The following is a 20,319-nucleotide window of genomic DNA, read 5'->3' on the forward strand; positions in this document are numbered from 1 at the left end:
ATCGTCATGACGCGGATATTGAAGAATATACTATGTATATATGTATGCTCCATAAACAAACAAATTGTACAAAGCTGCATTCTGATGTTTCCGGTTCTAAGTCTAGTTCAGACTCTATATAATTATACTCATCTGAAATTCTTTCTTATAATTTTTACTGTCTTCGAAATGTGAATATCACAAAAAAAATTGCTTTTTATTTTTAGATGAACAAAGATTTAAGTCATTACAATAATTCCTTTGTTTATTGTCATTCACAATTTTGAAAAATAAAACTTTATTATGAAGCTATTCACTTTCTTCCGCTAGATAAGCCATTTCGTCAAAAAAAACTATTTTGTTTTTTTCCAGAAACAGAAATTATAAAATAATTATTCTTTACGTTTTTAAGAAAGTATTTTAATAAGGTCTGAAAATCAGACTCGCATTAAAACTAGTCAATAAATCGTTCATTTCATTAATACAATACAAAAATACAATTGTGTGTACACTATGTATGTTATAAAAACGTTATATGCAGGCATATACAGTATTGACCTCTGTGGTGTATCGTTTTATGTGTGTATGGGAGGGGAGGGGAAGTTTTCAGTTATGTATCACGATTTCCTTATGCTCTACTCTAGACTTCTTCAATCTTTGGCACAAAAGTTCCTTTCAAATAAATGCTTAAAAAGAAACCATAAATTTAAATCCAGCTTCAATCTGTCATCGGAATGTGGCAGGAGGGTTCCTTCCTCTTCTGCAAGCTTCTCAGCGCCAACCTCCTCATCATCTGAACAGTCTGAGTCGAAACGACATGATGTAGAAGGCAATGATGCGTAGGAAGACAAACAGGCAGAAGAGAAAAATGATGGCAAACTCATAGTTGGCATCGGCCATGTCCAAATTCTTGAGTATATATTTGGGACGCGTCATGTGGCAGTAAATCTCCTGGCAGTCGAGGCGCTCTCGATCGTACCCGAAAATGGCCATCATAGCTCCATCCAGACTGTATTTAAGAAACGATATATCGAACATCCAGCGCATGTAGACGGGAGCATCCTTCTCCATCAAGAAGAACCCGCTGAACTGAAGAAAGGGGCAAATGAAGAAGGGTCCCAAAATGGAGCCCATTTTCAGACTCAACGCTGCTCCCACCGCCAGTCCAATGCTCTGGGCCACCAGAGCTGTGAGGAACACGATCAGGAAGAACAGACCGAACCTCCACAACTCCATTGGCTGGTGGGTCATCAGATACGTGGGCACTATGAACAGTGCACTGCATATGATCTGTATGGGGAGTTCGGCCAAAGTAATGGCCACGTAGTAGGCTCGCAGGGAGTACCAACGGTTGAAGTGTTCCCGCGACACAATCGGGAACTCCAAGGGAACTACAAATTAGAATTGGAATTAGAATTAGACGAAGGCATCACACAATCAACTGCATGGGGTGGCCTACATTTAACGAGTATCCCGGAGAAGGCACAGTACATGATAAACATGATCGTGTAGAAAACGTAGCGAAAGATGTTGAGTGTGTGTGCGGCATCATTGCCGATTCCGAAATACAAAGCTCCTATCAGCAGGCCGGTGATCAGGTGTATGGCAAATCGCATCGTCGTTAGCGAACTGTCCCGCCAAATGAGTAGGAAGGTTCTTAGCAGCAGAATGCTGAGCTGTCGATAGAATGGCGTGGCATAGATATTATCACGATTGCATAGATGGCTTGGATCTAGCTCTATTGCTGGCTTCGGCTTTTTATTTTTCTTTGGCTTGCAGCAACTGTCGCCGGACTTGCTTCCGACATCGCCGCTCCCAATGCCCGGCGTTTGACTGTCCCAGACACGGGAGGAGAGCTCATTTATCGGCGTCAGGGGCTTAAAGCTGCTCGACTGGTGGTAGTGCGCGGGAAGGCCAGAGGTCGACATTACAGGAGCTGTGACTGGTGTGATCAGTCCTGCTGCCATTAGCTGGTCTGGAACATACAGAGCAGAGAGTGAGTGAAGAGTGCCAGTATAGATTTGATTGGATATTCTTACCAACTTTCTTCATGGCCGCCAATTGAGCGACCCGTGCGGTTCTGTTCTGCCTGTAATCCTCATTTCGGCCATTGTCAATTAGGGCCACAAGCTTGTCCACCTGGTTCTCATCTTCCGTATCATAGTCATGCGTTGCTATCTCCATTACTACGAGAGAATGCACTTATTATTCGATGGGATAGGGATAGGAGTGTGCTATCAAAATTACAGTAGTCCGCTGGATTGTAATACTCCGGGCAATGCAGATTGAGGGCTCCCAGGAAGGGTAGGAGGTTCTGTGAACCGCCCGCGTAGATGCACCTTCCCTCGGCTATGGCATACAGATAGTCGAACATGGCAAACGTCAGGGCCGTCGGCTGGTGAATGGTACAGATGACAGTGCGTCCTTCGATGGCTAGTTTCTTCAGCAGGTTAATCAGCTGATTGGAGGTAAAGCTGTCCAAGCCGCTGAATATGAGAAATCAAGTGAGTTCCGTTCCGCTATACCGAACTATGGAGTCTGCACAACTTACGTGGTCGGCTCGTCTAGTATTAGCACGGGGGGATTGTTCACTAGCTCTAGAGCAATGGCCAGACGCTTCTTTTGCCCTCCGCTCAGCTGTCCTGTCATCGTATGGCGGTTCTGGTACATCCCCAGGGCTTCCAGGATGCTCTTCACCCGCTCTCGCTTCTCGGAAATCGTCATATGTGTGCCAATCTTCAGGTTAGCCGCAAAGTTCATGGCCTCCTTGACAGTAAGGAAGGCCTGCAGACTCGTGTCCTGCCTGATGAAGGCCACATTTGGCTTGAACGCCTTCAGGTCCCGTCGATTGCCATTGACCCGAAAGTCTCCCGTGTAACCATATGTTCTAGGTAGTGGAAGAACAACTTTAACTGGTAAGCAAGGATGGAAATCCGGATAAGGTTCAGGGTTACATTACGTGTATCCTGAGAGGATGTTAAGCAGTGTGCTCTTGCCAGCACCAGAGGGTCCTACGATGGCACTCAGCTCGCCAGACTTAAAGTAGCCCGTCGGACCCTGGAGGACGTATTTGGTTTCTGTAAGCAATTCATGGCATCAATATAAGTTACAGCTCATTATTACAGAAGTTCTTAATAGGTGGATTTGTGAAATATTATTAGATCCTGACTCGATCCGAGGACTCACTTTTGCTGGCTTTTTGGGACAACAAGAAATCTTATAAGGGAAACGCGAACCTCATCACGCACACTCCATGTATGTTGTTTTCACATTCGCATTGCTTTTTGGAGCAATTGGAGTGAAGGGAGTAGTTGGCAGCAAGGACTTGCCCACCACTACACTGTAGCTTACATTGAACAGGACTTTTCTGTTCACATCTATCTACATATGTACTTAGGTACAAGCTATGTACCCTACCAACCCCGAGTCAAATTTAATCAATAGGGGGCAAGAACAACCAAGACATTAGGATTGAGATTACTGCACATGTTGCAGCTGTGATGCAGGCTGTCCCACATTCCTACATATGAATATTCCAATACTCATTTGCACATATGTATTTATTGTACATCCCCAGAATCTCTCTCGTCTCTGTCCGCCACTGATAAGCGAACCGAACCTCAACTTCCCTCCGCTCGGAGTCGCTCAATGCTGGCTAATCGCCTTGTGCATGCTTTTCATTGTGTTCCATTTGGCGTATGATAATGCCATAAAGGAATTTAAGTTCAATTTTCGAGGAGCGGAATTGGTATTGGAAGCAGGCTGTTTCGTAGGGCAGAATACATTGTAGTCGGGCACGCTGAATGTCGAGTTAATCTGCCGATTAGCCATCGCTACTGGCCAATCTAGATTCCAGGGGTCTGGTGGGGAGACTTATCAATCAATTTCGATTCGCGTCAAATCTTATCGCAACAGTTCCACGAGTATGACTAAAAGTCGTATACCTAAGTGCCTCAATGCTTTTTCTTTGGCGTTACGGGCGGATGGCCAGATGGTGAGCCAAAGGAACCCATGGAGCAGGTGTCTGCCAGCCACTTTTATTGCATTCACATTGTTTGGCTCGAACTGACTTCCTTATCACTGTCATGTGGATGGCCTTGTACCTGGTATTGCATTTTCAAATTTGGATTACGGGCCAGAACAAATGTACACACAGTGCGTTCCAGAGCTAAAGGGCAGCTCAAGGTTTAAGGTTTATTTCCGTAGCAAAAACGGTCTGCCACGATGACTGGGCTCTAAATACTCGGATTTATTGTAACAAAATAGCATCAGTATATCTAATAGAATATGCATATCTAACTGATATTCACGTAATATCTTAGTAGAACCTTCATTACCTATCGTTAATAGCTCGGACAGAAGTTGTCCGAATAAAGTAAGTAGGCGTAGTATGAAGCAGTAGTAGTACAGATTGTTTGCAGGATTGTTTTAGGCTGTTTCAGACTCAACTCTACAGAGCTTGAGGCACATTCGATTCAATTCAAACTACGAGTATATCCCATACTTTTCCTAGGAACAATAGCTTTTTCGAGTACAAGAGAGATCTGTAATGTGAAAGAAGAACCTTTGACCATAAGATATCATAAGTACATTGCTTGGCAGTAATCAAAAATATGTTATGTGGGTTGTTTGTTTGACTAATTTGATCCATCTTCTTGTATATTTCGAGAACTACTTTACTATTTATGTGGAATTATCGCTCTATGATGCGAGGTCTCATGCTTTTGAGGGTCTCTTTCTTGATGAGCGACAAGAGACTCAAACAGAATTAAAGCAAGCCAGAGTAATTGTCACGCTCTTGTAATCATTTATGTTTCAAATTTAAAATTTAGTCGGCCCGGATATCTTTCCCAGCAATCGTAAACTTCTAGAGCACGCAATCTTTAAACTGTGAAGCGGAAGCCCCTGCCGTCCACGTCACCTGACTCATCTCAAAGTTTCCAAGTCCAAGTCTATTCTGTATTTATACATACATATAATGTGGTTTGTTTATATAATTGCCAATGTTAGGCCATGTGGAACAAAATCATAGAAAGGGAAAGCAGGGAAACGACGATAACGGTGACACGCCACTGAGAGCCAGAATCAAATCCATTTAATGGATCTTAAGTGATATCAATTAAAACGTTTGCGCCTTTTTCATGTAGCTAAGAATGCTGTTTTATCGGGAGGTCAACAGATCCCCCCGCCCCCAAGCTAATGCCTAGTGTTTCCATCAAAATACGTGTACGTGCAAATCATTAATTCGTATATCCGTTGTCGTCTTTACTAAACAATATACATATATAACATAAAACACTTGTCCGCTATGTTTCGTAATACTAGTAGTTCAAATCGTAATCGCTTGGAGTCCGAATTTATACGATAGAGCTAATCGATTTTCTTTCGTAGGATTTTCCTATTAATTAATCGGAATAAAATTAATAGTGAAGAATTCATGTATGTCATAGCTACATATACCATATATATATTTCGAAGCATTCATTATCGGTTCCCACTGCTGTTGGCAAGGTGATAAAGCTAGTTTATAGATATGGAACAACACGAGTAACATTGTACCGCATGTGTTTCAGTATTATGTTTCAGAAGTTGTCGGCTAGGTTTCAGGGGAATACTACCGCTTTGAGTGGCCTTGATCAAAGTTTTCTGCTTGATACGGATACGAGTGGAGAAGTCAAGGAACAAGTAGAGTCCATATCTATGATTTGTTGGGCGTATGGCTTGGGTGCACGTCCACCTGAACTTCGCGTAAAGTGGGGCATCTCAATGACTGATTATAATTTAATCTAGCATCGGATCTAAAGCCTAGAGCGTCGTCCTTTCTTTCTCACATGATAAGTATGCCCCCAGTAGTATTCAAATTATTTATTGCTTACATTTTCAAGGCTCGCGCACTCTTCAACGAAATGTCATGTGTGTAATCAGAGTCTGGCACGTGCCATAATTCATACCAGGACTCCAATTAAATGAGTCAACGCATGAGTCACAAGCAAGACCTACCTGTTCACTTAAATGTCCATTAAAGAATTCCTATCTATCGAAAATGCACACTGATGATTCATTCACACGATTTTCTGTCGGTACTCGCATTCAAATCGCTCCCCGCAAAGTTGTTTGAAGCCCAAAAAAGATAACCACAAACATTTATGGTATCCAGTACATAACAGTATGTTGTAAGTTTCAACTCTTATCGGCACTGTATATCTGTGGGACTGTCACACCCAGAGAAATTATGCAAATCGGTGTAAGCTTTGGGGAGGTGCCCTGTACATGCGATTACAAATAGTATCTGTACATGCGATTACATATAGTATGTACACATGTATGTATTTCCCACTTATTACAGTGACCTCCCTATTTGGCCCTGACCATGTAAGTAATTCAAGACAATACTTCTTTGATTCCTGTATGCAATTTGTTTAATTTAGTTTAAAAAGCCCTTTGAACCCAAGTGATTCGCTCAATCAGTAGCTTGTCAATATATAACGACAGCTGCATAACACATTGTGTTGTCCGAGTATTATATGTGTTGTACCAGTCTTGAGGCAATACTTGAAGGCGAAGCAAGAAGCATTGATGAATTTATTACGTACTGGACGAAGAACCAAGAAACTGAAAGCTGATCATAGCGGCAAATCGGAAATATTCAAAGCTCCCTCCGCAATAAGAGAGGATTAGGACACAGTTTTAAAATTGATGAACCGAGACTATAGCCAATCGCACTTTATTCCCAGCTGATGATATTTAAGATAATTATGGCTTAATTCGGTGTTTTATGGTATACAAATAAGCACGCTTTTGACAGTGCAGAGAAGAGTAAAGCTACTGAGGCTTATCCTACACACTATATACCGCCCAAATTGTTGGCGGAAAATTATAACTCCTAGCAATGCGTGACTGCCACTCGACAATTAAATATGTATACGATTACGTGCATACTATGTGTATGCAACCCTGGGGATGTTCCTATAGATGGTATCTTAGGCGTAACTAGACTGGCATATTTAATATGAAATTACATACTACTCTATGTAGTAGATGGTATCTTTTGACTTACCCCTCTGGAAGACACCAAACTTTCCGCTGTAGCAAATGTTGTCGAAGCCGATATTGATCTTCTTGATGGTTTTGTACTGTTCGTGGGGGAATATGGACCCGCTCGTGCTGCTGCTGCTGCGATGGCAGCCGCTGTTGGTGCTGGTGCTGGTACTGGTGTTGTTGCTGGCGGGAGAGGCGGCAGCCGATATTGAGGCAGGCGTCGCGCCCAGAGGCGTGCCGTAGATGGATGGGCCGCTGTCCGACAGAGCACTGTTCTCGGTCTCGGCCAGCGGTGCATCGTGCGATTGGGGCGAGACGGCAGCTGTGGGTCTGATCTGCAGCGTCAGATGTGGCGGGCGCTTGGAGGACAACTTCTTGGCGGGCACAGGGGTCGTTGGACGGGGTGGCGCTATCAAGTTTGAGTCGGAGCGAGAGTTGAGACTGCTTAGCCGGATGACGTCAGAACCTGTTACGTTCGGGGAGACGGCACTGGCCAAGCTCCAGCTGGACATGGTTTCGACGATGTGTGTGTGTGTGTGTGTGGGTGAGGAGTATGTATTATCACTTTTGATCTTTAGGCCTTGCCAACCTTCACTTTATCACTTCAGGGTTCACTTTTATCTCTCCAATTTAAAATTAACTTGCCGCCAGACTCGCGCTTTTAAACATTTTATGTTTTCATTTAATTTCCTTTTTCGTTTTTCGTCTCGTCTTGCTTAGGCCTGTATTCGAGAGCGGCGTCAACAATTAGAATAACTTATATTTTGTTGTCGCGAATGTGTTCGAGTGTGTGCGTGTGTTTGTGTGTGTGCCGAGTTCTCATTTTAATATAAATTTCGCTCTTTAAAAGCCGCTTTGTGACTGTGTGTGTGTGAGTTCATTCGCTTTTTGAAATCGGGGAGTGGGAACAAAGTGGGGAAGCAGACTGCCATATAATAAAAAGTCGAACGAGAAGAGAATCATACATACAACATACATATGTACGTACATATGTATGTCGGGGGCGGAGGTAGCGGAGCGGTTGGCGTTGCCAATCAGACCATGCCCCTAACAAACCAGAATTACCGACGCCCGTGAAAAAACCACTGGGAGGGTAGATGGGAGCGCAGAGAGGCCCATGAGAGAGCATAGGCAATGTTTGGCGGCTGCTGCAGCTACATAAACACATACATGCATATGCATACATATGTGTTTTATCTTCTTATATTTCTTCTGTTTATATCTCACTGTCTCTCTCTTTGCTACACGTGTTGCGTTGCTGGTCCCCGACAGCTGTCCCCGCATGGAGAGCGAAAGAGGGCGATGCATAGACAAATCTACTGGCTCTCTTGTGGGGTAACGCTAATGGTGACAGTCGAATGCCCTACAAGTGCACTGCTCTAACGAAACTTTTGCGTTTTTATTGGTTATTGGTTGTATTATTCACATTCTAGTTCTTTTCGTTAAATTCGTTAGCCCACCTTGGTGGGCGTGGCATCTGTGAATGGCAATATATTTCTCGTTTCACAAACTGTTTCGCAAAACAAATATGCCCGCACTTTTCGTTTTGTTTTGTAGCGTACGCCGAATGCACTTAAAGCCTCATTTTAATGCAAATTCATATTTACATTCATACACACATTCATACGAATGTATACTTTAGCGCGTCGTACTCTCGCGCCTTTGTTTAGACTCAGCTCATCTACTCTTGGGGCGCGGGTACAATTACAGCGCGATTGAAACACACTTTTTAATTACACATAGTTTTTGTTAGAAATGCAGCTTCTACGCACACATTTGTTAATAGTTTAAAAATATCCGAAAGCGAAACGATCGGGCCTACCTACGCCAGCTGATATTTCTTTCGGTGTATGAGTGTTGGCCTATCCATCGTCTTATTTTCCCCTTTGCCAGCTCCACCGTTCTCGATTGTAGGTTCCTCCTACTAAGTATTTAGTATGTAGTTCTCAAGTATCAGGTTCTAGTTCTCCCCTCGTCGTTGCCTGCGGCTTATCGCCGCATGTGATAGAAGCAGGTGGGACCCTGGAAAGGGGTTGTTTGAGGGGACAAAGTCAAAACCCTCAACTCAGCTCAACTGATGCAATGTAAACCACAAAATATTTTTTTCGATTGGCGAAAGGTCTACTGATTTGCTCTATATGTAATAGCTGCGCCTGATAAGAGCGCATAGAGCTGCATACACAAACACACACCCGCACTGCGCATCGAAAAATTAACGGTTGAGCATACCGCGCGTAATTATATGTATGTCTCTTCACAACACAGAAAATACAACGAAAATAGAAGAAAACGCGCGCGTTGGAGCGACCGAAGGCACGATCTTTAACGGTGCATGGGCACGAAATGAATTCCACTTGTGGGGAGCGGCACCGATGAATACAATTGTGGAGCTGAAAAATATGAACGCTTGACTAGCTGATAAATGCTCACATAGGCGAGCAATAGAGAGAAGAGCGAGAGAGCGCCAGCAAAGACATAATGTAATCAGCTGTCTGCCATTTCTCTCCCTTTGGGCAATCCTACAATCCGTTTGGCAATGGTTCTTGCTACTGCTCTCAGCTCTCAGTGGGCTGTGTATGTTGGGCTGAATGCATTGCGTTGTTCTTTCTCTGCTGCTGCTTCCACCCCCAAAGGCCAGCCCTGTAACGACTCCTTTGTGTCCCAGCCACTTATGTTACAACCGTATTTCCTTTGTCACAGTCCCGCCAGCAAACAAAGCACGCAGAAACAAGTCAAACCAGTTCCCCTGATGACTTACATATGCGCTGTTCTGGGCCATGTAAAGCCATCACAACATAACGCTTCCAATTGGTGGTATATATATTCCCATAAAATCGCCAAAGAAGGTTTGATTGAGACTTTTACGGTTTTAAACAATGTTTTGATGTTATTTAAATAAAATCGCCTAAATGTCTCAACCATCTGGTAACGTTGTATCTCGTATCGATAGTGATCGTAGAGGAACTTGTTAAAAAATGAAGGGTGCTCACGCCAATAAATTTGGTGCGTTCGCCAGAAAGAACTAAACTGGCGGGCGAATATATTGCTGATAATACAAAGTTATGTCGATAAGGGTAAAGAACAAAATTGTATGGGAATTGTTAAAGTTCCACCCAGCGAACCAGTTCCAAATATTTATTTATTAGCTTGATAGCCATTGCAAGGTGAGCTGTTGAAAGGTATGGACATCAGGCAAAAACAATTTTCGTCTTCAAGGTATATTAAAAAAATGGGGTGGATTTTACCTAGCAGGCGTTACTTTTTTGTGGGCCGTTTTGCCTGCTGTCCTTACCCCTTATTTCTTCCCATTGTGTAGCCAATGTGTAGTTACCGTGTAGCTGCTGCGATAAATCAGCTGGTCGATCTCGTAACAAATTAAAAAATTGTTAAAATTGGCTTAAAATGAATAAAATTACGCGTGCTTTTATAAGCGTGCTGCGGCAACGCAATTCCACTCGCACCAGCGCCACACTCCTGGGTCGCCAGTTGTCCTATAAAAGCGACTTGTCGCTGGACAAAATTTACCCAAATGCACGTTTGCAGCTGTATACGCCGCCCCCGCCGGTGAGTGCACGATTAAATTCCTTCTGCGACTGGTTGCTCATGGCACAGTATTACAGCCCCCAAGCAGTGCCAACAAGTTCAGCGGCTACATACCCATGGACAAGCTCGAGATTACCTACAGTCGCAGCTCTGGACCTGGGGGCCAGCACGTAAACACCGTGAACACCAAGGTGGACGTGCGTTTCAAGCTGGCTGAGGCGCAGTGGATACCAGAAGAGACGCGCCAGAAGCTGCTCAAGGTGTTGGCCAACAAGATCACCAAGGAGGGATACTACTACATCAAGAGCGACGTCAGCCGCTCCCAGCAGCTCAACCTGGCCGATGCCTTGGAGAAGCTGCGCACGGTCATCCGGGCCCAGGAAGTTGAGGTAGCAGCGCCTAGCGAGGAGACCCTAGAAAGAGTGCGCCGGCGACAAGAGCGGGCGGCCCGTGAGCGCCTCCAGCTCAAACGGAGTCGCGCTCAGGTCAAGGCGGATCGACAAGGACCCGGAGGTGTGGACTTTTAGTTGTTATTGAAAATTGTTGCACAAAGATTCATTACACGTAGACATTTAACAAATAATATGGATTCTTAGTGTTCCTCTCGAGCAGGCGTGACTGTAAAGCGAGCTGCTTTGGAGCTGGCTACCTGGATGATGGTCTCTTCTGGGGGCTCGTTCTTCCTCACGCTCGAGGGCATACTGGCAAAGCGAGGACGCTGGGATTGGACCAAGTGGACAATTATTTAACTCACAAAAGGGAAAAATTTGTGGATGGCTTACGGGCTGTGGGGGGCTCAGCTGGTGGCTGTTTTCGTTGCTCCTCTGCGATGGTCGACTAGTCACGCTGTGGCGCTTGCGACGCTCTCCGGGAGGATTCCCTATTCGATTTGTGTATAGCTGCTCCAGCCGATGGATGGTGGAGAAGCCAGAGGGCTGAATGGAGTTGTGTCGATTGCTGAGCGGCGACCACGTGTGCTGGTACCCCGTTTCATCAAGGTGTCGTAGGATGTCTCTATTGAGGCCCATCGCTTGCTTATCCTCCGTAGCCAGGTTGGCCAGCAGCTCGTCGATGATTTCTGCATCCGACTCCACCTTGCACTGACGGGCCAGCTTGATATCGTGCTTCCAAAACTGCCTGTTCTTTCGTCCTATGACCGGAGCTATCTCCTTTACCTTCAGAACCAAAATACCCACCGAGTAAACGCACAGGACGTTGGAGAGGGTCAGGCACATGCTGATGCTTCCTAGCACTGCCAGCTCCTTGGCTTGGTTCTCCGAGTACTTCCTCGACTTGATCACGTCCACGTAGAGGGAGTCGTCGCTCTCAAAGAATTTGTAGATGCAGGCCAGGGCCCACAGTAGTCCCGAGTTTACAGCCGGAGGCAGCAGCGAGGCAGATATGGCGACGCCTACTAGGGATCCAATATTCCCTCCGAGTATGGCAATGGCTGCCGCGGCTCCAGACGGAATCGCTGTAAACACTCCGACGATCAGTGAATGCAGGTCGCAGCGCGACAGCATCTCCTCGGTGAGACCTTCCCCGATGCCGTACTTCTTGTCCGTTGTGCAGACGACCAGGCCGAAGAGGAAGCCCACCAGTGTGGCAATCAAGATCCCAATCAGCTCGTTCAGCATGCCCAGGCGACGCAGTGACCGGTCCTCGATTACCGTCCCAAAGATGGCGGCAATAATGGGTCCCATGAGCGGGGAGATCAGCATGCTGGAAGCCAGAAAGATGGTGCTGTTCTCTACCAACCCGAAGCTGGCCAGAACTCTGAAACAATTGAAAAGGTCACCGAACTGTCGTATCAACGATCGATCATTTGTTTCTCACGCTGCCGAAACGAGAAGCACGCAAAAGTCGAAGGTTATCGCCGCATCCTGACGAACGTCTCTCAGAATCTGGGCCACGTTCAGGCGGGAGCGCACAGAGTTCATGAATCGGTTCCAAGCGCCATGCTTCTGGGCGTTGATGTTGTTCCTAAGACGAAGATGGATACGAAGCTGTTGTATTACTGTGAAAAATCCATTGTCTATTCGGGCGCTATTACTCGCTGCTCGTGGAAGAACCCGCCTGCTCGTCAAGCTGCTCGCGCTGGACGTAAGATCTGTTGGCGAGACAGGTGACCACAGACACCGTGGAGCCCTCGCGATCGCCTATTCCCCACTCCTGCAGCGCCTCGTAGAGGCTCTCGAACTGTTCATCGAAATCCATGGAAAAGCTGACGTGATACCTGGAGCCTTCGGAGCTGCTCAGCCACACGGCATTGCTGATGTGAAAGCTACGTAGAATCTGCTGCAGCACCTGCTCCTGGGCGGTGTCCAGGGGTATGTCCAGCAGTTGGTCGGCGGACCCGGCATTTGCCGTCTCGATTCGAATGGTGGGCAAGACATCGCTTCGTCTCTTGTAAAAGCTTTCGAGATGTGGTGTCTCGGGTGACTCATTCCGCGAGTCGCTGATTGGAATGGTGGACAAGGTCTCCACAGTTGAGGAGGACGAAGTGGTCGCTTTTCCGTCCAGGCTCGCTACGTTAGCCGGCCCTGGGGAATTGGCACCTCTGAGACGGTCCTCTTCCGCCTTTGTGGGAATCGTGATCGAGAAGAGTACTGCGGCAGCTCCAGTCATCGTCGCAGTCGTTACTAATTTTGCTATTGCAGCTGGCTTTGTGCCTGCCTCGAATCGAAATAATTATGCACACGGCAGTACGTCAGATGCATAATCTCTTGACCAGACACACGGCACACACACACGTGTACAAATATACGTATAGGGACGGACCGGGTACGGCAACTGCAGCTGGAAGTGCAGACAAGTGCGTTTCAGAGCCTTGCTTGTTTCGCTTGTGGTTTGTTGTTGTTGGTCTGCTTGAACTGATAACGGTTCTTGGCACGCTGGGCACCAGTGTGACCGACCCTCAGAAATATTCAGAAACACACACTTGGAAGTGCTATCCGCTTGGCAATAATTAGGGTATTGGAGTAAGAAAAGCTTTTGAAATTCGCGCCTCATTCAAATTTATAGCTTCTAGCTCAACAATGATTTTCTTTGCGTATTTCGTTTTTATTTTTTGAATAATTCGATTTGCTTTGCTGATATTTACTACTGTTAAGCTCCATTGGCGTTTAGCTTGCTTGAGCGGTCTTAACGCGCATTACAGCCTACTCTAAAACTATTGCAACATATGAAGTTTATAGAAGTTATTCTATTATAACAAATCACTATTGAATTTGTACCACCTTGACTCTCTTAGAAAAAGAGATCTTCATATATCTTTGACATACATCTTTACCATTCCAAGATTCTATAATTTATTTAAACATTTGAAAAAATTGTAATTCATTAATTTTACTGGGTTATACAAAGCGTGTCCGCTCATTCACCTACATATATTTAAATATATATTGTTCGAGATAAAGTCTAAAAGTCGTTATAAGCCTAAATACATTGGTAATGTGTACTTTCGATTCAAAAAGTGCCAAATAGATGCTTAAGAGGCAACGATTATATGTTAATAAAGCTGCCTACTTATTAAGATAAAAATCTGATTGACCAGCCCCATTAAGGGGGCGTGACAGATAAGTGCATATCTCGTTTGGATCATGCTACTTTATTAAAAATAATTACCACTTAATTGCCGGCTACTTCATAGCTGTTTTCGCTATGCTCGTTTAGCGATTACGCTAGAATACATTGAGAACTAGCTCTAAGATATTATCGTATACTATTCAATCAAATTATCGTATCGGACTAGAACTTTGCTCTAGATAGATACGTCATGAAGCCAGATTGAATCTTATTAAAGGCTATAACTAAAACTATGAGTGTCTGATGAATCACAGGTGCGGATTATATAATCGTCTCATTAGTCGATTCTAGGGTAAGGGATGCCTTGGATCTGAATGTCAGCAGAGTTCAAGTTTATTTTCCTCCCCCCCACAAGCCCATCCCGCAAATGAATACGTGAACATGCACGTACATATTTATGGCATGTATGTGCAGCGGAGTGTCAACGTATTAGTCTCTGGCGTTGTTGGTGTCGTGATCTGGCGCTGCCAATTGAGCAGCGCATTTGTATGCAGGTGGGGAAGGGTCGTCGTTCCACCGAGTTCCCCCGGCAGTACGCACGCGCATAAGCTGAGCTGAGGCTGAGCTGATAATTTAAATACAATCATTGTATTGTTGAAGAAAACAAACTTTATTTGATACTCAAGCATCAGCGGAGAGGCGCTCGGATCGCCATTGACAAAGCCTCTCTCTCGTATCGTATGTAGAGAGGCAAAGGCGACGAGCAGCGCAAATGGAAGTGTAATGCCACTAAAACTGACTAATAATAAGAGACGCACGAAATTGCACTTAACAAGGTTCTTTAGCAGGCTAAAAACATTCAAAATGCGTATACCAGACTCAGACTATTCGCTACATCGGCCACAAAAATGCACACACGACTACGATCACTAGATACAATATAAAAGATTGCCTACGATACAACAAAGTGCAATGTTGCCATGGAAGCGTGAGTACCTGGGCATGAGGGGGGCATAGGAGAGGATATGTCCATCCCCCGAAAAACTACAATACAATATACTCGCCTAGTGGCCCATCTCCAGTGCAGGGTTTGGTTTGACTAAGACTAAGTCGAAACGCGGGAAGCTTACAAATTAATTAACAGCATATCGGCAAAAGGCGAAACAGATACACACAACCCCCCTGGGGCAACTAGAAGCGGATTTCGTTGCTCTGCACCTGCTCGTACACGCGGGGCGTGAGCAGCTCGTAGCGTCCCTTGGACGTCTGGTAGTACAGGTCGTCCTTGACCACGCTGGGATCGTAGCCCTCTTTCTGGAGATCCACCTTGCGCAGCTTGAAGGTGCCGGTCAGATCCACTTTGGTGAGCAATCGGATAATTTGGGGCCGCGCATAGGCGGGCAGAGTCTTGGCAAGATTGGCGGCAAAGACGTCCAGGTCGAGCTCCCTCTGCGGGTCGTAGATGGCGGCCATGCCAGCCCTGCCTTCGGTGTGGGGAATGGTCACGCCGTAGACAACCGTATCCTTGTAGCCAGCCACGTTGCTGACCTGGGCCTCCACCTCGCTGGTGGAGACGTTTTCGCCCTTCCAGCGGAACGTGTCACCGGTGCGGTCCTTAAAGTACAGATAGCCCTTTTCGTCGGCCACCAGCAGGTCCCCGGAGAGGAAGGCCATGTCGCCGTGCTTGAAGACATCCTTGACAATCTTCTTGGCCGAGGCCTTAGCGTCCACGTAGCCCAGGAACTCGCGCGACGGATTGCCCTTGACAATCTTCCCAATGAAGACGCCCGGCTCGTTGGGGGCGCACAGCTGGCAGAGCCCGTCCTTGCTCCTGATGGGCTCGCCAGTGTCGGGATCGGCGCGAATGATTGAGATCGGGTAGATTTTCGGCAGAATCCGCGAGACGAATCCAATGGCGCCCACAGTGTTGTCGTGGTTCATGATGTTCGCATTTCCCTCGGTGGCTCCGTAGAACTCTCCCACCTTGGCGATGTTGAAGCGCTCCACAAACTGCGGCCAGATCTGCGGCCGCAGTCCATTGCCAAAGACGAGGCGCACCCGATGCTTCTGATCGTACTCCGACGGCTTAGTGGCCAGTATATAGCGGGCCATCTCCCCAATGTACTGCCCAATCTAGAGATAACAGAGTAAAGCATTATAGCAATAAGACTGTGCTACAGTGGGGGCTGCTCCAGTACTTACTGTGGCGTTGAACTTGGCGCAATCAGCAAAGTAGTTGGAGGCCGAGAACTTCTTGCGGATGGAAACGGTGGAGCCAAAGAGCACCGACTGGCCCATGCACATGATGCCTCCAGCGGTGTGGTACAGCGGCAGGGGAGTGTAGAAGATGTCGTCGTCCTGGAAACCCATGGTGTAGTGGATACCGGCGGCGATGAAGAGATACCTACATAGACAGATAGATAGATGAAAATATAATTGAAAAGACAGAAAGCTGGGCTACCCACCGCGAATGGGAGATGACAGCCGCCTTGGGCAGTCCTGTGGTGCCGGATGTATAGATATAGACCAATTTGTCGTGATGGTTGACCTGCGTCTTGTTCGGCTTCTCCTTGCTGGCCGTGCCCAACAGAACATTGAGATTCCTGGACTGCTTGATGTCCGTCTGGGTCTGACTGTTGTTGTTCTCGTTGTTGTATTGGAACAGGGTCAGATCGGAGGGCAGATCCTTGGCGACATCGGCCACCGCCTCCACGAAGTCCTCGCCGTAGATCAGGGCAGAGCAGTGAGCCACTGTGATGCTGTGGAGGAGCGAGGGACCGCGAAGGTTCGTGTTGATCAGCGGGGTGATCACGCCGATCTTCGACAGGCCCAGCCAGGTGGCCACATACTCGGCGCGGTTCTCCAGGAGCAGGGCCACCACATCGCCCTTCTTGTACCCTTGGGCCTGCAGTACATTGGCCACCTTGTTGGCGTGCTCGTTCACCTGCCGGAAGGTCCATCTCTGGGTCTCGCTCACGACAGCCACCTTCTCGGGATGCGCTCTCACATTCCTTTCGAATACGTCGGCTACCGTGTAGTTGAGGCGCTCATGCCGCTTCGTGTACCTCAGCAGCTTGATGTAGGCCCACAAAGCACTGAAGTGGGGTTTTAGAGGGGAAAAAAAGCCGATTAGCGACTAGGTACTCGCAATATCTCCTCCCATCGATCGCGTTGTTTTATGGTCAACGGTTGAAAGTACTAAAAATAGCGCAACATCGAAATCGCAGCTCGACAAGCGCACTATATGTACGTACACGATTTGAGATAAATCGCCGCGATAAACCCAATACTTAGCCCGGACTATCTGCAATGGAATGCGGTTTCGCAGTGCGACTGTGGGAGGCCACTGGATGGCTTATGGCTTCACTGAAACGATAGCCAGCCAATGCAAAGTTCAAAACGAGGTCAAAGGGCTATAAAGATTGGCATTGAGTAGGAAGTGCCCTGTCTGTGTGAGTGATATCCGAATTGTAATTAGGCTGTAATTATTAATCCATTTAAAATGACCCTAAATCTTCGTTATTTTCAATTCAAAGGCCAGATTGTGATAAGATTAAGCTATATAAGCTGTACATATGGAGGTTTATGAATAAGCAGGTTATAGAAGAAATGCACGACTAAGGCTTTCCAGCGAATCACTGCGGCAGGGGGGCTCCAACGCTCCGCTCCAGCGCTTGCCCTAGGAAATATCGTTGTACTTTGATACCTAAAGGGATCCAAACCTAACCCAAGACAACCAGACTGGCTGATCGACCCGGTTGATATTTAATGAATTCTATTATATTTTTCAAACTGACAATGAGACAGCTGCAGATATACTCGTTCACTATTCCAGAATTTCCAGAGTACGCCACGAAAGCAATTCGATATGCTCTATAGGCAAACAGTGCAGGTATTTCTAATTTACGGCGCCCATTGGGATTCAGCTTAGGCCCGCGAAGAACATCAACCCCTTGAACGTAAGTAGGTAGATGGGGGGCTGTATATTATAAGGGGGAACACTACTATGCTCCGCACTCGACTTGGGACTCGAACGCTTAGGCGATCTGAATTTGAATTTCCGGGGCTGTGCACTCTGGAGGGACGGGACGTACTTTGCACTGCTGGAGAGCCAGCAGTGGCGACCAGCATATCGATAAGATTGTCAGCCAACGATGGGGATTACTTGCGTTCCTTAGCCATGTTTCGAGAAGCCTTTAATCAGGCCTTATGACCCCCCTCGAGTGGCTAGCTTGTATTTTTGGAACAGTCGAACATGTTTGTTCGGTGATAAGTTCGGCAGCAATCGCGACCAGTCGCTTCGACCGCTCGAAAACTTGCCCAAGGTTGTCCGGCCAGACTTGGTGTTGGTGCTGATGCTGAAGTCGATCTTAAGAATCTGCTGTGTGTTAGAGTATGAGTGTGAGTCGGTTTCAGCGTGCTGGCCTTGGCACGGAACCCGATCTGTACGAGTGCTGTGCTGTACGACGAGAAGCGTTGAAGCGAAATACGCTGAGCTAAACTGAATATGCGCAAAAGACTAGCAACAAGTCTAAAGAGATTTTCACGGCTGAGTCCGAAATTTCCACCGATCGCAGCTGGAACTCGACCTGCTAGCCCTGCTGGCCGTTCAAAACAAACAAAAAAACAAACGCCGAAAAGCTAAGCTCGAGGCGAGTGACACTTCCGCCATTTTAATTGACTTTGTACGAGTATTAGCTGGCTCCGCTATGGTCTGGCCTGGCCTGGCCTGGGTGTACGTTTTCAAGAACAGCCGCTAATGTATCGAATGTCGACGGTAACTGTGCCAGTGAGGCTTCCGCCTGACGCACCCGACAAATTAGTATGCGGCAGGGCCTCTCGATGACGATCACTCCGATCCGATGGTAAATAAAAGTGAATTTTGTATCTTGTGGCTTATGTCGGGCCTATGTCGACCTTGAACCTGAAGAAGTCAATGGACTGACGTACATACAAATGCCGTATATTATTAGCGATTTTATGACAAAAAAATCACAATTAAACAAACAGAAGATGAAAACGTCAGCCTGCCTAATGGAGTTTTCTCTTTACAGTTTTCTTTGAAAACTCGATCTGGCTGCTGGAGACGGAGACGGCGATGGCGACCTAAATAAACGGGAAACGAGTTTTCTATGTGGCCATACTGCAGTTAGCCAACAGGCGGGGTACAATGAGCAAAGTACTCGCACTCGGCTGATTTCTCATGCGGTCGGTCTTGCGGTCGGACGCGCCTCAATGGATTCACAAAGGAAACACACAAATCTGAATCTGAATCTGAATTGTCTTGAAATGCACACCAGTTGGGGGGTATTGTAAACCTATCATCGCCATCAGCATACCCAGTACCGTCTGTACGGGGAGGGGAGGGGGGGAGCAGATAACACAACACACCCACTACAACTATGTCCATTTAGACTCACATTAAATCTCGTTGCGCTGTGGCACCCGCTATGTAGAACCAGCGCCAGCCTGGCCGCGTCAGCAGCAGGGCGACAAGCGCTATGACCACCGCAAAAATCCAGCCCATTGTTTGTAGCGCGAAGATGACGCAGGCTAAAGCCAGACCAAAAACGACCGTCGCGCGAAAAAACCGAAAGATGAATAAAAACCGTTCGCGTCGTTGTTGCTGGCGCTGGTGCTGCAGCGATCTATAGATTAGCGGGCGATCAGCTGTGCTCTGCGGGGTTGCCAGATCAGTGGAAAAAGAAGAACGTCAGCGATCAGTTTTTCGAATGGAATATTTCCACTTACATTGGTGCTATACGGCGCGCAGTTATCTATATTTATTATCACGTTGCTGTTCACATAGCTGTCCAGTGCGCTGTGGTGCTAATGCATGAAAATGAAAGCAGAGTTAAAGGCTGGTTGGACGTTGTTGCAATATTTACCGCTTACCATGAGCTCTCGCCTCTGATTGTCATTATTGCTGTTGTAATTGTTATAACGCAAGCGTTGATAACGGTGTTCGTTGCGTTGTCACAAGAACCCGTTGAACATGTAGAACGGCAGAAAGTGTCGGCGAACCTTGCGGAATAGCATTTTCTTGCGCTTTAAATGTAATTACGTCTCTCTTTAGCAACAATTTCAACAAACACTGTTTAGTATGCAATATTTTGTTTTGGTTTTGTAACTTCTGCGATATGTAGGCTGGCGGCTGGCTGTGAGCACGCGCACGCGCCAAAACACAGGTCAGCAGTGGCAGCGCCATTCAGACGCAGCTGACGTACAACC

The 20,319-nt window shown here is 46.6% G+C and overlaps 4 protein-coding genes across 5 annotated transcripts; 1 reads left to right on the forward strand and 3 right to left on the reverse strand.

Moving 5' to 3' along the window:
- Positions 1–226: 226 nt before the first annotated feature.
- LOC6596455 (ATP-binding cassette sub-family G member 1) lies at positions 227–9,384 on the reverse strand. 2 transcript variants are annotated; one of them, XM_002021589.2, is made up of 8 exons: positions 9,247–9,384; positions 7,037–7,739; positions 2,939–3,056; positions 2,531–2,866; positions 2,227–2,465; positions 2,019–2,165; positions 1,439–1,954; positions 227–1,370 (listed from the first exon to the last, which is right to left on the reverse strand). In XM_002021589.2, exons 2-8 carry the CDS (start codon positions 7,527–7,529, stop codon positions 769–771), a joined length of 2,451 nt encoding a protein of 816 aa, XP_002021625.1. In that variant the 5' UTR covers positions 7,530–7,739; positions 9,247–9,384; the 3' UTR covers positions 227–768. The 2 variants fall into 2 exon arrangements, with proteins under 2 accessions (XP_002021625.1, XP_026843349.1); XM_026987548.1 differs by lacking the exon at positions 9,247–9,384 and adding an exon at positions 8,840–9,162.
- A 1,009-nt stretch (positions 9,385–10,393) lies between these two features.
- Positions 10,394–11,143, forward strand: LOC6596456 (peptidyl-tRNA hydrolase ICT1, mitochondrial). The gene is made up of 2 exons (XM_002021590.2): positions 10,394–10,581; positions 10,638–11,143. The coding sequence occupies exons 1-2, from the start codon at positions 10,420–10,422 to the stop codon at positions 11,085–11,087; spliced, it is 612 nt and encodes a 203-aa protein (XP_002021626.1). The 5' UTR covers positions 10,394–10,419; the 3' UTR covers positions 11,088–11,143.
- On the reverse strand, positions 11,075–13,389 carry LOC6596619. The gene is made up of 4 exons (XM_002021591.2): positions 12,614–13,389; positions 12,397–12,543; positions 11,343–12,336; positions 11,075–11,278 (listed from the first exon to the last, which is right to left on the reverse strand). The coding sequence occupies exons 1-4, from the start codon at positions 13,186–13,188 to the stop codon at positions 11,153–11,155; spliced, it is 1,842 nt and encodes a 613-aa protein (XP_002021627.1). The 5' UTR covers positions 13,189–13,389; the 3' UTR covers positions 11,075–11,152.
- A 1,348-nt stretch (positions 13,390–14,737) lies between these two features.
- Positions 14,738–20,125, reverse strand: LOC6596620 (long-chain fatty acid transport protein 4). Its single transcript, XM_002021592.2, has 6 exons — positions 19,984–20,125; positions 19,840–19,917; positions 19,509–19,765; positions 16,554–17,183; positions 16,291–16,492; positions 14,738–16,221 (listed from the first exon to the last, which is right to left on the reverse strand). The coding sequence occupies exons 1-6, from the start codon at positions 19,984–19,986 to the stop codon at positions 15,280–15,282; spliced, it is 2,112 nt and encodes a 703-aa protein (XP_002021628.2). The 5' UTR covers positions 19,987–20,125; the 3' UTR covers positions 14,738–15,279.
- Positions 20,126–20,319: the final 194 nt, after the last annotated feature.

Source organism: Drosophila persimilis, unplaced genomic scaffold (assembly GCF_003286085.1).
Source record: "Drosophila persimilis strain 14011-0111.01,24,50 unplaced genomic scaffold, DperRS2 tig00000124-arrow-pilon, whole genome shotgun sequence".
Classification (NCBI taxonomy): Eukaryota; Metazoa; Arthropoda; class Insecta; order Diptera; family Drosophilidae; genus Drosophila; species Drosophila persimilis.